Genomic DNA, 23,549 nt, shown 5'->3' with positions numbered 1-23,549 from the left:
AAAAATGCAGCAGTTTATTTTCCACAGCATGTCAATTCTTTGTGCGGATTCATTATAGGAATCCGCAGGTGTAAAAATGCAGGCGAAATCCACTGGAAATCCGCAGGTAAAACGCAGGCATTTTGACCTGCGGATTCTGCAGACTCCGAGTGGAAAAATCTGCACACGAATCCGCAACGTGTGCACATACCCTTATTTGCAGCATTTTGCTGAAGAAAAGTCATGGACAGCAACTCAACTTTATTAGCATGCACAAAGAGACACAAGTTCGACCCAAAAATGCACCAAAAACCCAACGAAAAACGCAGCTAAAACCTGCTTTTTTGCCACAGATTCTCTCCTGTCAAGAAATCAGACTTTGCTGCAGAAAAAAATGCAGAAAAAATGCCCAGTGTGAACATACCCTTAAAGCAGCTGAAAATTAGCGTAAAAACGCAGGTATCATTATTTGCAGCCTTTTGCTGCAGAAAAGTCATGGACAGCAACTCAACTTTATTAGCATGCACAAAGAGACACAAGTTCAACCAAAAACCGCACCAAAAACCCAACAAAAAACGCACCTAAACCTGCATTTTTGCTGCAGCTTCTTTCCTGCCAAGAAATCTGGTTTTGATGCAGAAAAAAACCGCAGAAAAAACGCCCAGTGTGCGATGCCGATGTCAGATACAGGAACCAAGGGACAGTGGTGAGACTAACCAAGTGGTTTATTGTCTATGCGTTTCGAAATTGAACCAACTTTTTCATCAGGAGATTTAAGTAAATTGATTTATTGCTGTATTTCTCCTGATGAAAAAAAATGGTACAGCTTTGAAATGTGTAGCGAATAAACCCCTTAGTTAACATCACCACTGTCTTTGGTTCCTGCATCTAACGTCGGCAGCATGGACTACCTCCTCCATCCTCCTACCAGGTTTTAGAATAAAAACAATTGCACACAGACGTGTTCCATAGATATATGTATGCAGCCTTGGAGAATCCAACAGGTTTCCTTTAATATATTAGCCGACGAGAAGTTAGGTGATGAGAACCACTGTATTTGCTTCCTGTTCTCCAAAGTACTTTCTATCATTTTACAGATATGGTTACATCTACTGTTCTTTAAGTAGAACAACTTTTCTTATCATTCTTTGGTTACTGTTTCTCATCTATGAAAATCATGTTAGGTGGTCTTCAAAGTCCATGTGACACAGTGATCTGAATGTGCAGTAAAACTCCACCTATATAATGACTTAAGTAAATGATTTATGTGACTACAGAACATGCCAGTATGTAGCATCCTTGTTTTTTTCAAGTTCTAATTAAATTCAAACCCAGGAAATGGCTATTTCAATGGTGTTTGGTCCACAGGAAAAATACAACATCTCAACAATACATACAAAGTGACTCGGATATCTTATACAATATTTTATTTTGCATATTCTATAACTATAAGCTACATCTCTACCTTTTATTTGTAATAGTTATTGAGCAGCTTTTACCTATAGTAAGGCTACTTGTGAATAAAGCCAAGTATAAAAATTGTTATTATGTGATATGATACATTTTTCCTTTTATTTCCAAACTATGCAGACAATGGTGCAACAGAAAATGTGAAACAAAATGATACGTGTTGTGAGAATCTGTCGGAAATACCAAACTCTGGCTTGGAAATTGAATTCACTGGTGTTGCCTCAAACAATTGTCTGTCTACAGATCAGTTATCAGAGTAAGTAAAGCTTACAGTAATGCTTATCCCCTTAACCCCCAAGGGTGGTCTGCATGTTAATGCCCGGGCCAATTTTTACAATTCTGACCACTGTCACTTTATGAGGTAATAACTCTGGAATGGTTCTATGGATCCTGGTGATTCTAACATTGTTTTCTCGGAACATATTGTACTTCATGTTACTGGTAAAATTTCATTCATATAACTTGCGTTTATTTGTGAAAAAAAACATAAATTTCACAATTTTTCAACTTTGAATTTTTATGCTCTTAAATCACAGAGATACTTATTCAGTTTTTTGTGTGCCGTAACATTTCCCACATGTTTACTTTACATCAGCACAATTTGGGAACCAAAATTTTTTTTTGTTAGGAAGTTATAAGGGTTAAAAGTTGACCAGCGATTTCTCATTTTTACAACACCATTTTATTTTTAGGGACCCCAAAAAATGTTGTCCAATTTGTCCTGAGTACGCTGATATCCCATATGTGGGAGAAAATGTAAGCCCGAAAGGGCAGGGTCCTCTCTCCCCCTATATCAGTCTGTGATTGTTAGTTTGTTTACTGTAAGTGATAGCTGTACTTTGTATGTTACCCCTTCACATGTACAGCACCATGGAATCAATGGTGCTTTAGAAATAATAATAATAATAAAAAACTACTGTATGGGCACACGTCGGAGCTTGGAAGGGAAGTAGTGACGTTTTGGAATGCAGACTTGTGTTTGGAGAGCCTCTGATGTGCCTAATCTGTTGAAACCCCCACAAGTGATCCCATTTTGGAAACTAGACCCCCCTAGGAACTTATTTAGATGTGTGGTGAGCCCTTTGAACCCCCAAGAGCTTCACAGAAGTTTATAATGTAGAGTCATAAAAATAAAAAAATAATTTTTTTCTACAAAAATCATATTTTTACCCCCAATTCTTTATTTTCCCAAGGGTAACAGGAAAAATTGGACCCCAAAAGTTGTTGAGCAATTTGTCCTGAGTAGGCTGATACCCCATATGTGGGGGTAAACCACTCTTTGGGCACATGGCAGAGCTTGGAAGGGAAGGAGCACCGTTTGACTTTTTCAACGCAGAATTGGCTGGAATTGAGATCAGACACCATGTTGTGTTTGGAGAGTCCCTGATGTGCCTAAACAGTGGAAACCCCCCCCAATTCTAACTCCAACCCTAACCCCAACACACCCCTACCCTAATCTCAGCCCTAGCCCTAACCCTAGCCCTAACCCTAATGGGAAAATGGAAATAAATACATTTTTTTTAATTTTATTATTTTTCCCTAACTAAGGGGGTGATAAAGGGAGGTTTGGTTTACTATTTATGGCGGGTTTTTATGTTTGGCAGCTGTCACTCGCTAAAAGACCCTTTTTATTGTAAAAATAGTTTTTGCATCACCACATTATTTTTTGCGGGACGAGTTGACATTTTTATTGGTACCATTTTCGGGCACGTGACATTTTTTGATCGCTTTTTATTCCAATTTTTGGGACGCAGAATGAGCAAAAACCAGCATTTCATGAATTTCTTTTGGGGGGTGCATTTACACAGCTCCGCATGTGGTAAAATTGATAAAGCAGTTTTATTCTTCGGGTCAGTGTGATTACAGTGATACCTCATTAATGTCTTTTTTATGTTTTGGCGCTTTTATGCAGTGAAAACAATTTTATATAAAAAATAATTATTTTTGCATCGCTTTATTCTGCGAGCTATAACTTTTAAAATTTTTCACTGATGACACTGTGTGGTGGCTCGTTTTTTGTGGGGCAAGATGTCGTTTTCAGCGGTACCATGTTTATTTATATCCGTCTTTTTGATCGCTCATTATTGCACTTTTTGTTCGGCGGTGTGATGATAAAGCATTATTTTTTGCTTTGTTTTTTATTTTTATTTTTTAAGGGGTTCACTAAAGGGGTTAATTAGTGAGACAATTTTATAGGGCAGGTCATTACGGACATAGAGATACTAAATATGTGTACATTTTTTTTTTTTTTATTTCCAAAAAATGAATTTATTAGGGATTATTTATTTTTTTAAATTTATTTTGTGATTTTTTCTAAATTATTTTTACACTTTTTTTTTTACTTTATTACTTTGTCCCAGGGGGGACATTACTGTGAAGTGTCAGATCGCTGATCTAACACTTCACAGAGCGCTGTGTCAGATCAGCGATCTGACAGGCGCTGCAGCAGGCTTCCTCATGTCTGCTCTCTGCAGGCACTGAGGAAGCCGCCTCCCTCCAGGGAAGGAGACCGTCGGAGCAGCACATCGCTCTGCTCCGGTGGTCTCAGGGAAGTAGGGGGACTTCCTATTGTGTTAAGTAAGGGATGTGGGAGCAGGAAGGGGGACGAGCACCACTGACAAACCACCGCTCGGGAGAAACATGTAAGCGATTACCTGGGGAGGTATAATGGAGACAATATCCATGAGCACAACTATGATGGGGATAACTCTCATGGGACACAGCTATGATGGAGATAATTCTCATGGGGCACAGCTATGATGGGGGTGACTCTCATGGGACACAGCTATGATGGGGAATACTCTCATGGGATACATTTATGATGGCGATAACTCTCATGGGACACTGCTATGATGGGGATAACTCTCATGGGACACAGCTATGATGCGGTTAACTCTCTTTGGTGAGAGCTATGATGGGGATAACTCTCATGGGACACAGCTATGATGGGGATAACTCTCATTGGTCAGAGCTATGATGGGGATAACTCATGGCACACAGCTATGATGGGGGTAACTCTCATTGGTCAGAGCTATGATGAGGATAACTCTCAGGGGACACAGCTATGATGGGGATAACTCATGGGACACAGCTATGATGGGGATAACGCTCATTGGTCAGAGCTATGATGGGGGTAACTCTCATGGGACACAGCTATGATGGGGATAACTCTCATTGGTCAGAGCTATGATGGGGATAACTCTCATGGCACACAGGTATGATGGGGGTAACTCTCATTGGTCAGAGCTATGATGAGGATAACTCAGGGGACACAGCTATGATGGGGATAACTCTCATGGGACACAGCTATGATGGGGATAACTCTCATTGGTCAGAGCTATGATGAGGATAACTATCATGGGATGGGACACAGCTATGATGGGGATAACTCTCATGGGACACAGCTATGATGGGAATAACTCTCATGGGACACAGCTATGATGGGGATAACGCTCATTGGTCAGAGCTATGATGAGGATAACTATCATGGGACACAGCTATGATGGGGAGAACTCTCATGGGACACAGCTATGATGGGAATAACTCTCATGGGACACAGCTATGATGGGGATAACTCTCATTGGTCAGAGCTATGATGAGGATAACTCTCAGGGGACACAGCTATTATATGTGTGGCCAGTAAAGCTGGCCACACATAAGTATAGGGCACTACATAGTTACTGTACCTCTAATTACTTTTTTTGTGATTTTTTTTACTTGTCACATATTATCCTGTACATAACATCTGATGTCTGTGCATATAGTACACATACTGTCTACACCACATACAGTATATAGGGGAATACATGAGAAAGTGAATTAATTTGCAGGATTTTGGTAAGGGGGCCCTTTTAGTATTCTGTGGCCACTGAACGGGAGCCCTCCGAAACTCCTCTTATCGGCTGACATACATGGATTTCCTTTAGTTTGTACCTGGCCCAGTGTCATTCATGTGTCACGTTGCAAAATTGTCATTGCATCAGACTGCAAATCAAAAGAAGAGATGCTGGCAGATAGAAGGAGGTCAGCAGTGACCTCATCTGTTGGCCACGGACTTACGATGTGGACACCAGTGTCCTGCGAATAGATTTGTTCATCTGTATTGATATACTATATGTGATGACTTCAGAACATCAGATGTTATACTGGCCACATATTATCATGTATGTAAAGGCCCTGTCACACTTAGCGATGTACCAGCGATCCCGACCAGCGATATGACGCGCTCAGGATCGCTGGTACATCGCTAAGTGGTCGCTAGTGAGCTGCCACATAGGCAGATCTCACTAGCGACATTGCTGGGGTCGGGGGTCGCTACTTACCTGTCACACTAGGCGATCCTGCGTCCTCCCGCCCGGCTCCACGCGTCGCTCGTCTCTCCACAGGAAGCTGACGATGAGAAACAGTCCTGGACGTTCTCGCGCGATCAGCGATAACCAGCGGGGGAGCCGGTCGGAGGTAAGTATCAGACACATCGATATCGCTAGCAATATCGATATCGCTAGCAATATCGCTATAACATCACAGGTTATAGCGATATTGCTAGCGATATCGCTTAGTGTGACATGCCCTTAACACCTAGTGGCTCTATGATCGCGGTCGCAGAGGGTGCAACCATGATCGGGCCTGTGGAGTCAGGGGGCCGCCTACACCTGCCCAGTCTGCAGCTGAATGTGCTCTAGTAACCACTGGCCTACCAGAGGCGGCAGCTGATGGCGGCATGCCTGCAACATATGGGAGATGTGACCGCTCTACCCAGCCTTTGGCGATATACTGACAGGAGGTGATCACTCCTGCAGGGCATGAGAATTTTCTCACTCAGTGGTGCCGCAAGTGACAGCATGAACTCCGGTGACCTCTCACGGCAGCGGAGTGATACACTGCGAGAGGATTACCTCCTATCAGTGTATTACCGGAGGCCCTGTAGAACAGTTACATCTCCCAATGTGACTGTTCTGCATGTGAGATCATCATGGGACTCTCGTTATTAGATGGACTACGGTGGAAAGGTAAGTACTAGTGATGAGCGAGTATACCCGTTGCTCGGGTTTTCCTGAGCATGCTCGGGTGGTCTCCGAGTATTTTGGCGTGCTCCGAGATTTAGTTTTCATCGTCTCAGCTGCATGATTTGCGACTTCTAGACAGGCTGATTACATGTGTGGAATGCCAGTTTGTTAGGGAACTCCCACATGTATTCAGATTGTCTAACAGCTGCAAATCATGCAGCTGAGATGATGAAAACTAGATCTCCGAGCACGCAAAAATACTCAGAGATCACCAGAGCATGCTCGGGGAGACCCGAACAACAATGCTACTTGCCATTACTAGTAAGTATATGTTGGTTTATTATTTTATTCTTGTTACATGAGACGCGGGCATCGGGGACTAGGTGTTCGGTGAGTATGATTTTTTTTTTTTACAATTGAACACAGTCACCGGATGATGGGATTACTGTCCCATCATCGTCTCATGCTTTCACTGTTATATGTGACAGCAGACATAGCTGGATGGGAGTAGTAGTTCCATCAGACAATGCCTGGCTACACACACAGACCAGCACACAGCCGCACACACACAGACACATATACACACAGACACCCGCACACACACACAGATCTAAAATATATGATGTCCAGAGAGATTTATTATATATAATGTCCAAAGATCTATAATATATAATGTCCAGGCAAATCTATAATACATAATGTCCAGAGATACTGTATATTTATACACCGACTCTATCTTCGAGCAAATATTGCCTGCTGTGTTTGCACACAGGCAGAGACGAGGTTGCGTATAGTGACCTGCCGAGCAGAATTTCAAAGAGCAGTAAATCAATCTCTCCTACTGTTTGTATAGAATGGTTCATTGTCCTGTTCAAACTGAACACGTGCTGCCGAGAACATGTGCTGCCAAGATTGTTCTGTGCGCATTGATAGCATGGTATTCCAGTCTAAACAGGCTATTAAATAACCACCAACTAACTTCTTTGTAGCTCTCTAAGGTATTTGGCAGGGGTGTAACAATCGTTGTTGCCAGTACGACCAGGCCCGGTGGGTGTGGGGCCCGCTGACACCAGCAAGTACTCCAGCCAGGTGTGTGTCCTTGGACACACATTGCTGCTTAGACCCTTCGGGTCTGTGTGTAGCAGTACACACTGCTGGCCAATTAGAAGCCAGTAGCTGATGCTGGTGAGCACGTAACTGGGGGTGCTAGACAGTGACAGCATGCACTCCCGTCAATTGCATGCTGAAGTCAAAGGATACTGCGCTGTGAAGGAGCGAATGGGAGGTGTTTTTTTTGTTAAATCAGTGGGTACATGGTGGCCATACTACTACATGGTTGAATATTGGGAGTGCATTATAATGTATAGAGGACTATGGGGAGTGCATTATACTATATGGAGGACTATGAGAGTGCATTATACTATATGGAGGACTATGAGAGTGCATTATACTATATGGAGGACTGTGGGGGTGCATTATACTATATGGAGGACTATGGGGTGCATTATACTACATGGAGGACTATGGGGTGCATTATACTATATGGAGGACTATGGGGTATGCATTATACTGTACGGAGGACTATGGGCTATGCATTATACTGTACGGAGGACTATTGGGGTGCATTATACTATATGAAGGACTATGGGGGTGCATTATACTGTATGGAGGACTATGGTGAGTGCATTATAATATATTAAGGACTATGGGGGGTGCAATATACTGTATGGAGGACTCTGGGGAGTATATTTTACTGTAAGGACCGTGGGGGTGCATTATACTATAGGGAGGACTATGGGAAGTGCATTATACATCTTCTATGGAGCCCCATGAGTTCTATGTACTCCCTTGGTTAGTATAATGATTTATTTTTTCTATACATTAAAGAACATTGGCAGAACATTGGACATATATCAGGATGGGGGATATATATACCAGGTTGGGGCCAGGATGAGGGACATATACACCAGAATGAGGGACATATATACATATAATTCAGGATGGGGTGGGGTCGGTCTCAATCTTGCACTGGGGCTCATCAGACTCTAGTTACGCCACTGGTATTTGGCCACCTTAAAAAACAGTAAAGATTTGATCTGCGCTATGGGGTCATTGCAGGTGACAGTCTCAGCTCTGCTGCATTTTACACCTTCAGCTCTGCCGCCTACAAGCCTCACATCTACAATTCACATCCACAGAGCTTGCAGATTTAACAACCTATTTTTTTTTTACTTGACATCATTCTGCTATATCTAACACCCTCTGTCACTTCTATCGCCTTCAGCTTTACTACACCCAACAAACTCATTGCAGCTTCTTCTAAAATAGTAACCCTACCCGCATTTTATATTCTCAGTTTAGGATATCTGCAGTGTCGGACTGGGGTGCCAAGGGCCCACCAGTAACATTGACTATGGTGGGCCTGCTTTTCACCTGCTTACAAATATTACATTACTCTCACAAATTTACCTATATCTCTATATAATAATAAACCGTGTAGTTTGTTTAATGAATGAGGAGATGCTGCTTTTTCTGTACGGAGTGAATCAAGTGAATTCTGCCAAGTACTACCCATGGGTTTGGAGGCCCACCGGGGAATTTCCCTGCAACCCTATGGGCCAGTCCGAGCCTGGATATATGACAAATTGAGATTTTATTACAACTGACAACCTCAACTTTATTTATTCTGACAACAAGCTAAATGCGACTAAAAACAGCTTCCTGACAACCTCAGGTTTGCTCTATCTTACAGACAAAATCTTTATATCATATGAAACTCCAGCTCATTGGTATATGATAACCGCAGCTTTGTTACATCTGACAACCTCACCTTTGCTTGACCCAATAAACTCCAGCCTGCTGCATCTGGCAACCTCACAGTCTTAGCAGGACCATATCTGACAACCTCAGCTCATCCACATAGGGTAACACCAACTCTGCTATATCCGACTACCTTACTGCTTCTAGATCTGAACACCCCAGCTCGTTCACATATGATAACCTGAGCGTATCTACTTCTGACAGTCTGATGGAGGGAAGCGGTGAACTGTGACGGAGTTGTGCAGCAGCAGCGGGAGGGAGATGTTTACAGTTACTTACTGGTTACTGCGACTAGTCCCACCAATGTGTGTGTCCCAGCAGGTCAGAAGACAGGGCGCTGCCGCTGCGCCTCAGCCCCGGTAAGTGTGTGGCGCCCCTGAGGCTCAGTCGCCACAGAGGTACTACACCTTCTCCTAAGGTGTAGTGCCCCACCAACTAGGTAGGTTGGGAACTCCTTTCCGCACTCCAACACCTGCACCCACACACAGGATAGTTCAGCAATGGATCAGATTGCGGCTCCATGCTTGGAAGTTAGCAGAGCACCTTTCGTGCATCCTTGCTTTGTAACACGAGATGTGCTGGGAGGTGGGTGGAGTTAGATATAAAAGAGTGGGAAAGTTTAGAATGACAGGACAGTCTGGCGGGAGGTCAGGTGAGAGCAGAGAGCAGGCTGACAGGAGGTCAGCCTGACGGGAGGTCAAGGCGGAGGAAGACAGTCAGTCAGGAGAGGCTGAGGACTGGTCTTAGTGGAACGAACTCCCTAGGAGAGGAGAGAAGAAGGAGTGCTGCAGCTGCCTCAGTGATCTGAGCCAGCTGGCACGGGAAATGAACAGAAGGAGAAAGACGTAGAACTGCAACCTAAGCTTCCATAAGAGAGAGAAGGAATAGCGCGGAACGAAGGAGTAGGAGAACAGAGAGGCCTTGTGGGTTGGAAGAGGAACCCTGCCTATAGGTTCTCAGCGCAAGGCCGGGGCCCGGTCCCCGAGGTTGTATGGACACTTATGGTTCTGCAGCAGACACCGGTGGAGTAGTTGGCTGTAAATGCATTACTCCCATCTAAGACTTGGGGCACAACAGCATCTGTATAGGGAGCCCGGACTCAGGAGAAAGGGAGTCCCCGAAGTAGGCTACAGCTGTCTGCCGTACAAGGAAGAGTTGTTAGGAACATCTGACAGGAGGAACTTCAGAGTACCACGGTACTGGAGCTCTTCACACCAAAAGGCGCTATATAGGAGTCGTTCAGGACAGGTACATGTTGGCGGAGTGTTGGAGAGGAGAAGCCTGACTTGCCCGGGAGGTTGATTGAGTCTCTGCCCCAGAGGACATGGCACAGAGGCAGGCACTAGTGTGTACCACGAACTGTGAGTAAAGCTTTGGAACTACAAGCCCTGGTGTCTTCCAGTCATTGTGCGCCAACACCGTCAGCACCGCTACATCTGGGTATCATCCTCTACACTACCTGCGCCTACACACTGCCCTGGGGTTACAGCTTCACCTGTGGGGAGCTATACCATCTATGCTGCAACACACCATCAGCCCCAGAGGATCTGCAGGCAGTGTTGGCTTAACATCTTGCTTGCCAAACACCACAGGTGGCGTCACGAACTATTACATTCCATTAACTACAAAACCCCATTACTTGGGCGCCCAGGGCCATGGACCGGGTCACTGCTGCTGTGACACATTCCCCTGACACCGGCCCAGTACCGAGTACCCCACAGCCCTGGGTGAGGGGCGACCCAAGTGGACTGGTAAGGACCGTAACAGTCACCTTCCGGGCACGACTTGGTAATCGGGGCATGTTAGGTTGTCGTGACAGTGTCAGCAAGGTCATCAGGGATTACAGGGAGAGACGGCACCAGCACCATGTGTTCTGACCGCCGCTCTGCCGTCCCCTGTGTTCAGCGAGGCACCGCCACCTGAGGCAAAGTGCTCACATTGCCCCATGATAGGTGTGCCCCTGGGGGGCAGTATAAAATTATTAACGTAAACATTAGCCAACTATATTTATTCAAACATTTAAATAATTTGCAGCTCCCCCTCCCCACAGTATAGTGCAGCACACCCCCAACACACAGTAAAGTGCAGTTCCCCCAACACACAGTACAGTGCAGCTCCCCCCAAACACACAGTATAGTGCAGCTACCCCAACACACAGTATAGTGCAGCTCCCCTCAACACACAGTACAATGCAGCTCCCCCAACACACAGTACAGTGCAGCTCCCCCCACATACAGTACAGTGCAGTTCCTCAACACAGTATAGTGCAGCTCCCCCAACAAAGAGTGCAAGCACAGCTCCCCCAACACAAAGTACAGTGCAGCTCCCCCAACACACAGTACAGTTCAGCTCCCCAATACACAGTATAGTGCAGCTCCCCCACACACAGTACAGTGCAGCTCCCCAAATCACTGTAAAGTGCAGGTGCAGTTCCTCCAATACACAGTAAAGTGCAGCCTCACCCACACACACTATAGTGCAGCTCCCCGAACACACAGTATAGTGCAGCTCCCCCCACACACAGTATAGTGCAGGTGCAGTTCCCCCAATACACAGTAAAGTGCAGCTCCCCCACACACAGTATAGTGCAGCTTCCTGAACACAGTATAGTGCAGCTCCCTAACACACAGTACAGTGCAGCTCCCCAGCTCAGTATAGTGCAGCTCCCCCAACACACAGTAGAGTGGAGGCACAGCTACCCCCCACACAGTATAGCGCAGCTCTCCTCACATACAGTATGGTGCAGCTCCCCCAACACACAGCACAGTGCAGATTCCCAATACACAGTCTAGTGCCACTTCCCACACACACAGTATAGTGCAGCTCCCCCACACAGGTATGGTGCAGCTCCCCAACACACAGTTCAGTGCAGTTCCCTCAAACACACAGTACAGTGCAGCTCCCCCAACACAGTATAATGCAGCTCCTCCAACACACAGTATAGTGCAGGCACAGTTCCCCAATACACTGTATAGTGCAGCTCCCCAACACACAGTATAGTGCATCTCCCCCAACACACAGTACAGTGCAGCTCCCCCCACATACAGTACAGAGCAGCTCCCCCAACACAGTATAGTGCAGGCACAGCTCCCCCCAACACACAGTATTGTGCAGCTCCCTCACACACAGTATAGTGCAGCTCCAGCAACACACAGTATAGTGCTGCTCCATCAACACACAGTATAGTGCTGCTCCCCCAACACACAGTACAGTGCAGCTCCCCAATACACAGTATAGTGCAGCTCCCCCCCACACACAGTATAGTGCAGGTGCAGTTCCCCCAATACACAGTAAAGTGCAGCTCCCCAATACACAGTACAGTGCAGCTCCCCAAATCACTGTAAAGTGCAGGTGCAGTTCCTCCAATACACAGTAAAGTGCAGCCTCACCCACACACACTATAGTGCAGCTCCCCGAACACACAGTATAGTGCAGCTCCCCCCACACACAGTATAGTGCAGTTCCCCCAATACACAGTAAAGTGCAGCTCCCCCACACACAGTATAGTGCAGCTTCCTGAACACAGTATAGTGCAGCTCCCTAACACACAGTACAGTGCAGCTCCCCCCACATACAGTACAGTGCAGCTCCCCAGCTCAGTATAGTGCAGCTCCCCCAACACACAGTAGAGTGGAGGCACAGCTCCCCCCCACACAGTATAGCGCAGCTCTCCTCACATACAGTATGGAGCAGCTCCCCCAACACACAGCACAGTGCAGCTCCCCAATACACAGTATAGTGCCACTTCCCACACACACAGTATAGTGCAGCTCCCCCACACAGGTATGGTGCAGCTCCCCAACACACAGTACAGTGCAGTTCCCTCAAACACACAGTACAGTGCAGCTCCCCCAACACAGTATAATGCAGCTCCTCCAACACACAGTATAGTGCAGGCACAGTTCCCCCAACACACAGTATAGTGCATCTCCCCAACACACAGTACAGTGCAGCTCCCCCCACATACAATACAGAGCAGCTCCCCCAACACAGTATAGTGCAGTTCCCCCAACACACAGTAGAGTGCAGGCACAGCTCCCCCCAACACACAGTATTGTGCAGCTCCCTCACACACAATATAGTGCAGCTCCATCAACACACAGTATAGTGCTGCTCCATCAACACACAGTATAGTGCAGCTCCCCCCAACACACAGTACAGTGCAGCTCCCCCAACACAGTACAGTGCAGCTCCCCAATACACAGTATAGTGCAGCTCCCCCCACACACAGTATAGTGCAGGTGCAGTTCCCCAATACACAGTAAAGTGCAGCTCCCCCACACACAGTATAGTGCAGCTTCCTGAACACACAGTATAGTGCAGCTCCCCAACACACAGTACAGTGCAGCTCCCCCCACATACAGTATGGTGCAGCTCCCCAACACAGTATAATGCAGCTCCCCCAACACACAGCAGCGTGGAGGCACAGCTCCCCCCCACACAGTATAGTGCAGCTCTCCTCACATACAGTATGGTGCAGCTCCCCAAACACACAGTACAGTGCAGCTCCCCAATACACAGTATATTGCCACTTCCCACACACACAGTATAGTGCAGCTCCCCAACACACAGTACAGTGCAGCTCCCCCAACACAGTATAATGCAGCTCCCCAACACACAGTCTAGTGCATCTCCCCCAACACACAGTACAGTGCAGCTCCCCCCACACAGTATATTGCAGCTCCCCCAACACAGTAGAGTGCAGGCACAGCTCCCCCAACACACAGTACAGAGCAGTTCCCCCAAACACACAGTACAGTGCAGCTCCCCCAGCACAGTATAATGCAGCTCCCCCAATACACAGTATAGTGCATCTCCCCCCACACAGTATATTGCTGCTCCCCCAACACACAGTAGAGTGCAGGCACAGCTCCCCCAACACACAGTATAGTGCAGCTCCCCCACACACAGTATAGTGCAGCTCCATCAACACACAGTATAGTGCTGCTCCCCAACACACAATACAGTGCAGCTCCCCAATACACAGTATAGTGCAGCTGCCCCAACACACAGTACAGTGCAGCGCCCCCAAATCACAGTACAGTGCAGCTCCCCAACACACAGTACAGTGTAGCTTCGCCAAAAAACAGTGTAGTGCAGCTCCCAAACACACAGTATAGTGCAGCTCCCCCCACACACAGTATGGTGCAGCTCCCCCAACACACAGTACAGTGCAGTTCCCTCAACCACACACAGTATAGTGCAGCTCCCCTCACACACAGTATAGTTCAGCTCCACAACGCACAGTTTAGTGCAGCTCCCCCAACACACAGTATAGTACAACTCCGCCCAGCACACAGTACAGCGCAGCTCCCCAATGCACAGTATAGTGTAGTTCCCCCCCACAAAGTATAGTGTAGCTCCCCCAACACATAGTATCTTACCTCCCAACTTTTGAAGAAGGGAAAGAGGGACAAAGGCTGCGGCGCATGCAGCATGCTGCGGCAAATTTTAGGTCATGCCCCAACCACACCCATTTCACAACTAGTCACACCCATGTCCACGCCCAACCTCACCCATTTAGCACTGCTGATCACACTGACTGGTACTGAGGGCACGGTGACTGGCATTATGGGCACAGTGGCTGGTACTGTGGGCACACTGACAAGTACTGAGGAAGGAAAGAAAACAGAGAGAGAAAAAAGAAAACAGAGAGAGAAAGAAAGGAGAGCGAGAGAGAAAGAAAGAACAGAGAGAAGAACAGAAAGAGAAGAAAGGACAGAGAGAGAATGAAGAAAGAACAGAGAGAGAAAGAAAGAGGGGAAAGCAAGAAAGAACAGAGCGAAAGAAAGAACAGAGAGAGAGAAAGAAAGAGGGGTAAGAAAGACCAGAGAGAGAGAGAAAAAGAAAGAAAGAACACAGAGAGAAAGAAAGGGGACAGAAAAAAGAACAGAGAGAGAGAGAGAAAGAAAGAACAGAGAGAAAGAGAGAGGGAAAAAAGAAAGAGAGGGGAAAGAAAGAACAGAGAGAGAAAGAAAGAACACAGAAAGAAAGAACAGAGAGAAAGAAAGAGGGGAAGAAAGAAAGAACAGAGAGAGAAAGAAAAGGAAAAGAAAGAACAGAGAGAAAGAAAGAAACAAAAGAATGAGGGGAAAGAAAAAAAAAAAAACAGAGAGCGAAAGAAAGAACAGCGAGAGAAAAAAAGAGGGGACAGAAAAAAGAACAGAGGGAGAGTGAAAGAAAGAAAGAAAGAAAGAGGGGAAAGAAAGAAATAACAGAGAGAGAAAGAAAGAACAGAGAGAGAAAGAACAGAGAGAGAAAGAAAGAGGGGAAAGAAAGAAAAAGGAGAGAGAGAAAGAAAGACATAAAAAACAGAGAGAAAAAAAGAAAGAAAGAAAGAAAGAAAGAAAAAGGGGAAAGAAATAGAAAGAAAGAGGGGAAAAAAAGAGGGGAAGAAACAACAGAGAGAAAAAGCAGAGAGAAAGAAAGAACAGCGAGAGAGAATGAAAAAAAGAAAGATTAGAGAGAGAAAGAAAGAACAGAGTGAAAGAAAGAACAGAGAGAGGGAAAGAAAGAACAGAGAGAGGGAAAGAAAGAACAGAGAGAGAGAAAGAAAGAACAGAGAGAGAGAAAGAAAGAACAGAGAGAGAGAAAGAAAGAACAGAGAGAGAGAGAAAGAGGGGAAAAGAAAGAACAGAGAAAAAAGAAAGAGGGGAAAGAAAGAACAGAGAGAGAGAATGAAAGAAGGGAAAGAAAGAAAGAACAGAGAGAGACATAGAGCATAGAGAGAGAGAGAAAGAAAGAAAGAGGGAAAGAAAGAAAAAAGAAAAAGTAAGAGAGAAAGAAAAAAAAGAAAGAAAGAGAAAGAACAGAGAGAAAGATAGAAAGAAAGAAATAGGGGAAAGAAAGAACAGAGAGAGAAAGAACATAGAGAGAGAAAGAAAAAAGAAAGATTGCAGAAAGAAAGAAAGAAAGAACAGAGAGAGAGAGAGAGAAAGAAAAAGAGAGGGAAAGAAAAAACAGAGAGATAGAAACAGAGAGAGAAAGAACAGAGAAAGAAAGAAACAGAGAGAGAGAAGGAAAGAACAGAGAAAGAAAGAAATAAAGAAAAATTCTATAAAGATACTATAGCAGCCCGACTCCCATTGTAATGCCCACCTGAGCCTCCCGGGGCAGGATATATCATGATCTGCTCACATGGCTGGCATCCCCGATTCCAAGGCGATCCTGCTGTCCGCGCTGTCGGAGGAGGACATGGTGATGGATCTGAAGCATTCCCTGAAGTGCCTCCATGGTTCAGTCACAACCTCAAAATTACCTCATTTCCAGTCAGCTTCCAGCATATCACTTCCGGTGGAACGTCATGTGCGAGTTTTAAAGTGCTCCTCAGGGCTTCTCCGTGTACTCCTGTGTCCGTGGGAAAAGCCCGCTTTGTATGCCTCGTACACACTTTGCTCCGCTCCGTACATCCCATACACACACGGCTCTGCTCCACACACCCCATACACACACGGCTCCGCTCCACATACCCCATACACACGCGGCTCCACTCCGTACACCAAGTACACACACGACTCCTCTCCGCACACCTCGTACACAAACGGCTCCGCTCCATACACCTCATACACATGTGGCTTCGTACACCTCGTACACACGTGGCTCCGTTCCGTACACATTGTACACACATGGCTCCACTCTGTACACATCATACACATGCGGCTCTGCTCCGTACACCTCATACACATGTCTCCGCTCCGTACACCAAGTACACATGCGACTCTGCTCTGTGCACCTCGTACACGCACAGCTCCGCTCCGTACATCTCATACACGCACAGCTCTGCTTCGTACACCTCATACACACGTGGCTCTGCTCTGTAAACTTCGCACACACACGGCTCCTCTCCGTACACCTCGTACACACACAGTTCCGCTCCGTATACTTCGTACACACATGGCTCCACTCCGTACACCTAGTACACATACGGCTCTGCTCCGTACACCTTGCACACACACACACAGCTCTGTTACATCCACACTGTAAACCCCTCCTGACCCCACACAGAAGCTTCACCTCATCCAGCACCATGACAACTAGCACAGCAGAGTCCTGCAGAATGCAGACGCCCCTGATCATGAGACCACTGACTCCTCCCCTCCTGTGACCTCATCACAGGTCCTGTGCGCACAGCCACAGAACAGCCTAAGACGTCATTGCAGGCTGCGGTGGGTCTCTGAGAGGGCGAGGATGGGGTCAGTGCATGGGGGGGCGTGGCGGCTCAGTGCACTGCGAGAAAAATAGAGTCCCGGGCGAGACGCGGGTGGGGGGGTCAAAAACGGGACTGTTCCGTGAGAATTGGGATGGTTGGGAGCTATGATAGTATTGTTTCGCTCCCCCAACACACACTACAGTGCAGCTCACCAACACACAGTACAGTGTAGCTCCCCCAATACACAGTGTAGTGCAACTCCCCCACACACAGTATAGTGCAGCTCTCCCACACACAGTATGGTGCAGCTCCCCCAACACAGTATAGTGCAGCTCCCCCACACACAGTATAGTGCAGCTCCACAACACACAGTATAGTGCAGCTCCCCCACACACAGTACAGTGCAGCTCCCTAACACACAGTATAGTGCAAGCGCAGTTCCCCCAATACACAGTATAGTGCAGCTCCCCCCACACACAGTATAGTGCAGCTCCACAACACACAGTATAGTGCAGCTCCCCCCACACACAATATAGTGCAGCTCCCCCAACACACAGTATAGTACAACTCCACCCAACACACAGTACAGTGCAGCTCCCCCAATACATAGTATAGTTCCGCTCCCCCAACACAGTACTGTATAGCTAGCCCAACACACAGTACAGTGCAGCTCCCCCCACACACAGTATAGTGCGGCTCCCCAACACACAGTATAGTGCGGCTCTCCTCACAAACAGTACAGTGCAGCTCCCCAACACAGTATAGTGCAAGCGCAGTTCCCCAACACACAGTATAGTGCAGCTCCCCAACACAGTATAGTACAACTCCGCCCAACACACAGTACAGTGTAGCTCCCCAGCACACAGTATTGTGCCGCTTCCCCAACACACAGTACAGTGCAGCTCCCCCAACACACAGTACAGTGCAGCTCCCCCAACACACAGTACAGTGCAGCTCCCCCAACACACAGTACAGTGCAGCTCCCCCAACACACAGTACAGTGCAGCTCCCCCAACACACAGTATAGTGCAGGTGCAGGTCCCCCAATACACAGTATAGTGCAGCTCCCCCCACACAGTATAGTGTATTCCCCAACACACAGTATAGTGCAGCTCCCCCCACACACAGTACAGTGCAGCTCTCCTCACAAACAGTACAGTGCAGCTCCCCAACACAGTATAGTGCAGCTCCCCCACACACAGTATAGTGAAGGTGCAACTCCCCCAATACACAGTATTGTTCAGCCCCCCCACAAACAATATATTGCAGCTCCCCCACATACAGTATAGTGCAGCTCCCCAACACATAGTATAGTGCAGCTCCCCCCCACACAGTATAGTGCAGCTCCCTCTCACACACAGTATAGTGCAGTTTAGTGCAGCTCCCCAACACAAAGTATAGTGCAGCTCCCCAACTCACAGTACAGTGCAGCTTCCCTAACACACAGTACAGTGCAGCTTCCCCAACACACAGTACAGTGCAGCTGCCCCCAACCACAGTACAGTGCAGCTAAACCCAACACAAGTATAGTGCAGGTGCAGCTCCCCTCAATATAGTATAATGCAGCTCCCCAACACACAGTATAGTGCAGCTCCCCCCACACGGTACAGTGCAGCTCCCCTCCAAAACACATGATAGTGCAGGCGCAGCTCCCCAGTGCACAGTATAGTGCAGACACACACGTTATAGTGCAGCCCCTGCACACACACACACACACACACACACACACACACACACACACACACACACACATAATAGTCACCCCTCCTCCTTGTTCCTCACGTTGCTCCTGGCTCTGCTGCTCCGGTCTCATCGTCATCAGTGCAGTCCAATTTATGCGGACACAAACATTGAAGAGATGGAGAAATTAAACGGGTTGTTCACTACTAGGACAACACCTTCTTAAACTAAATGTTCGGCCCCAATAAAATAGTAAACCCTATACTCCCCTCTTGTGCCGCCTCTGTTCCAGCGGTGTCGGCACTCGAGGTCCCGGGGCTGTAATGCGGTAGAATAGCAAGTGATGCCCAGGACTCAATCAGCGCTGGAATCATTGTCTCCACCTAAGGACAAACTAAACATGAAGAGGAAGTCCAGGATTAGCTGCAGCCCTGGATTCCTAATTATGTTCGGTTTGTACGAAGGCTGGCGTCACATGTTACAACAGCGCATTACAGCCACGCGAAGAGCAAGTGCTAATTTTGCTGGAACAGTGCTGTCACAGGAGGCGAGTATAGGCTTTATTATCAGGGCAGAACATTTAGTTTAAGAAGGGGTTGTCCTAGTAGTGGTGTAAGGTTCAGCCCGGACCGTAGTCAAGGCCGAGGACACCTGGGCATTAGTGTCCTGGCTTCCCCTCACAGGAAAGTAACTTTCACTAGTCAGCATACCTGTGTCTTCAGGTCCGTCTCCCTCAGGATCTTCCCTATGCTGCAGGGGACCCTCCCCAAGTGGATTTGCATTAACTGAGACACAGTCCATTTCACATAGCACATCCATAGTCTTCACAACATTAACAACAGGCTTCATACTGCACTATTACTTCTCTTCCCCTGCACTTCTCACGGTTGTACAGCACGTGCAAGGGTCGGACCATCCCAGACAAGGCCTTAGCATCCTCCCTGTTCAGCTCTGCTACATGAAGACATTCACCTGTCTGATTCGCCCCAGGCGTAAGATTATCAGCTCCTGAAGTCAGTTGATATAGGGCGAGCGATCTGCCCTTCTGTACTGTCCCTTGCGATGCCACAGCATCCTCCTGGTTCAAACTCACTGCATCTGGAAGTTCCCTCAGCTGTTTCGCCCCGGACCTGAGAACATCAGCCCAAGTGATAAATTGCCACATTCTGGAGCCAGCTGTGTCCCCGCGTTGTCCTAGTCCATTGTGAATTCCTGCTGTACTGGCCTGCTGCTGTCCTGGTGCTGTGGATGTCTGGGCTCCTAGCTTGAACGTTATTGAGCTGCCACACTATTCCTGAGCACATAAGCCCACACAAGCGAAATTGAGTATTAACCCTGGGCCCTTAGGCCCGTGCTCACAGAAGGGCACCCTGCCGGAACTGACTACAGATCAGGAAAGGCTCGTGCTTACCTTGCAGAATGCCCCGCCTAATTTACTATTAACTAACTGGTTTTCCTACTACTGCTATACTAGACACGAGCTGAAAGCTCCGTACACTATAATGCCCCCATCTAGTGGTCAAACCTGAACACTACACTTACCCTGTACACTATACATAGCAGCATTAGAAAAACATAAAATTATACATGTATACATTCAGTAAATATAACATTATACATATATACATTCAGTAGGACACGGTAATACACATCACAGTGTAGCAGTACCATTGTATAAGAGCGGTGTGATAAAACAGTCCGGGATCGCCTTTGCTGGGGGTCAAAGGTCACGTGCGTTCAGCATGAAACTCAGGCGCAGAGCTAGGATTCGGGTATAACTGACACTGGGTCAGGTTTATTAACCCCTTCCTGACATGAGACGTACTATCCCGTCCACGGTACCCGGGCCCGTATGACCGGGGACGGGATAGTACGTCTACCGCGATCAGCGGCGCCCACGTGGTGAGCGCCGCTGATCGCGGCCGGGTGTCAGCTGATTATCACAGCTGACACCCGGCACAATGTGTCAGGGGCAGTCACGGACCGCCCCCGACACATTAACCCCTTGCACACCGCGATCAAACGCGATCGCGGTGTACCGGGAGTTAAAGGGAAGCATCGGCAGGGAGGGGGCTCCCTCCGTGCTTCCCTGAGCCCCCCACGGCAGCGCAATGTGCAGCGCTGCTGCGGGGGACTCCTATCCCCCAGGCCCCCGAATCCAAGATGGCGACGGGGGCCTTCGGGGGCCTGGGGAAGCTGGCTTCCTCAGTGCCTGCAAAGCGCAGGCATGAGGAAGCCTTGTGCACTGCCTGTGACAGATTGCTGATCTGTCACAGTGATCTGTGATGTGACAGATCAGCGATCTGTCACAGGACAGTGATGTCCCACCTGGGACTATGTAATAAAGTAAAAAAAAATTAAAAAAAGTGTAAAAATAAATTAAAAAAAAATCGCCAAATAAATTAGTAAAAAAAAAAAAAAATATTCCCCAATAAATTCATTTTTTTAAAATAATAAAAAAAAAAAACAATAAATGTACACATATTAGGTATCGCCGCGTCCGTAACGACCTGCCCTATAAAACTGTCCCATTAGTTAACCCCTTTAGCGAACCCCTTAAAAAATAAAAATAAAAAACGAAGCAAAAAATAATGATTTATTATCATACCGCCAAACAAAAAGTGCAATAACGCGAGATCAAAAAGACGCATATAAATATCCATGGTACCGCTGAAAACGTCATCTTGTCCCGCAAAAAACAAGCCGCCACACAGCATCATCAGCAAAAAAATAAAAAAGTTATAACTCGCAGAATAAAGCGATGCAAAAATAATTATTTTTTATATAAAATAGTTTTCATTGCATAAAACCGACAAAAACATAAAAAAAGACCTAAATGAGGTATCGCTGTAACCGTACTGACCCGAAGAATAAAAGCGCTTTATCAATTTTACCGCACGCGGAACGGTGTAAACGCACCCCCCCCAAAAGAAATTCATGAAACGCTGGTTTTTGTTCATTCTGCGTCCCAAAAATCGGAATAAAAAGCGATCAAAAAATTTCACGTGCCCGAAAATGGTACCAATAAAAACGTCAACTCGTCCCGCAAAAAATAAGACCTCACATGACTCGGTGGGTCAAAATACGGAAAAATTATAGCTCTCAATATGTGGTGATGCAAAAACTATTTTTACAATAAAAAGCGTCTTTTAGCGTGCGACAGCCGCCAAACATAAAAACCGCCATAAATAGTAAATCAAACCCCCCGTTATCACCCCTTTAGTTAGGGAAAAATAATAAAATAAAAAAAATGTATTTATTTCCATTTTTCCATTAGGGTTAGGGCTAGGGTTAGGGCTAGGGGTGTGTTGGGGTAGGGTTAGGGTTAGGGCTAGGGTTAGGGTTAGGGCTAGGGCTAGGGTTAGGGTTAGGGCTAGGGCTAGGGTTAGGGCTAGGGTTAGGGCTAGGGTTAGGGCTAGGGTTAGGGGCGTGTTGGGGTTCGGGTTGGAGTTAGAATTGGGGGTTTCCACTGTTTGGGCACATCAGGGGCTCTCCAAATGCAACATGGCGTCTGATCTCAATTCCAGCCAATTCTGAGTTGAAAAAGTCAAATGGTGCTCCTTCCCTTCCAAGCTCTGCTATGCGCCCAAACAGTGTTTTACCCCCTCATGTAGGGTATCAGCCTACTCAGGACAAATTGCAAAACAATTTTTGGGGTCCAATTTCTCCTGTTACCCTTAGGAAAATAAAAAATTGGGGGCAAAAATATCATTTTTGTGGAAAAAAAATGATTTTTTTATTTTCACGTCCGAGTGTTATAAACTTCTGTGAAGCACTTGGGGGTTCAAAGTGCTCACCACACATCTAGATAAGTTCCGTGGGGGGTCTACTGTCCAAAATGGGGTCACTTGTGGGGAGTTTCAATAGTTTAGGTACATCAGGGGCTCTCCAAACGCACATGACAACCGCAGACCATTCCATCAAAGTCTGCGTTCCAAAACGTCACTGCTTCCCTTCCGAGCCCCGACGTGTGTCCATACAGTAGTTTTCTCCCACATATGGGGTGTCAGCGTACTCAGGACAAATTGGACAACAACTTTTGGGGTCCAATTTCTCCTGGTACCCTTGGGAAAATAAAAAAAATGGTGACTAAAAGATCATGTTTGTGGAAAAAATACGAATTTTTTATTTTCACGCCCGGGCGTTGTAAACTTCTGTGAAGCACTGGGGGGGTCAAAGTGCTCACCACACATCTAGATAAGTTCCTTGGGGGGTCTAGTTTACAAAATGGTGTCATTTGTGGGGGGTTTCCACTGTTTAGGTACATTAGGGGCTCTCCAAAGGCAACATGACACCCGCAGACCATTCCATCAAAGTCTGCATTCCAAAACGTCACTACTTCCCTTCCGAGCCCTGACGTGTGCCCATACAGTAGTTTTCTCCCACATATGGGGTAGCAGCGTACTCAGGACAAATTGGAAAACAACTTTTGGGGTCCAATTTCT

The 23,549-nt window shown here is 46.8% G+C and overlaps 1 protein-coding gene across 1 annotated transcript in view; it reads left to right on the top strand.

The window, feature by feature from the left end:
- The window catches only part of LOC141054931 (pecanex-like protein 2), a 2,173,030-nt gene that overhangs the window by 380,079 nt on the left and 1,769,402 nt on the right, over positions 1–23,549 (top strand). The window contains exon 5 of the mRNA XM_073551818.1: positions 1,570–1,705. Within this exon, the coding sequence (XP_073407919.1) occupies positions 1,570–1,705 (136 nt within the window). The remainder of the gene's footprint in view (positions 1–1,569; positions 1,706–23,549) is intronic.

Source organism: Dendrobates tinctorius, unplaced genomic scaffold (genome assembly GCF_039654945.1).
Source record: "Dendrobates tinctorius isolate UK_male_01 unplaced genomic scaffold, ASM3965494v1 ptg000181l, whole genome shotgun sequence".
Classification (NCBI taxonomy): Eukaryota; Metazoa; Chordata; class Amphibia; order Anura; family Dendrobatidae; genus Dendrobates; species Dendrobates tinctorius.
Note: the sequence above shows the minus strand (reverse complement) of the source record. Positions and strands in the feature narration are given on the sequence as shown.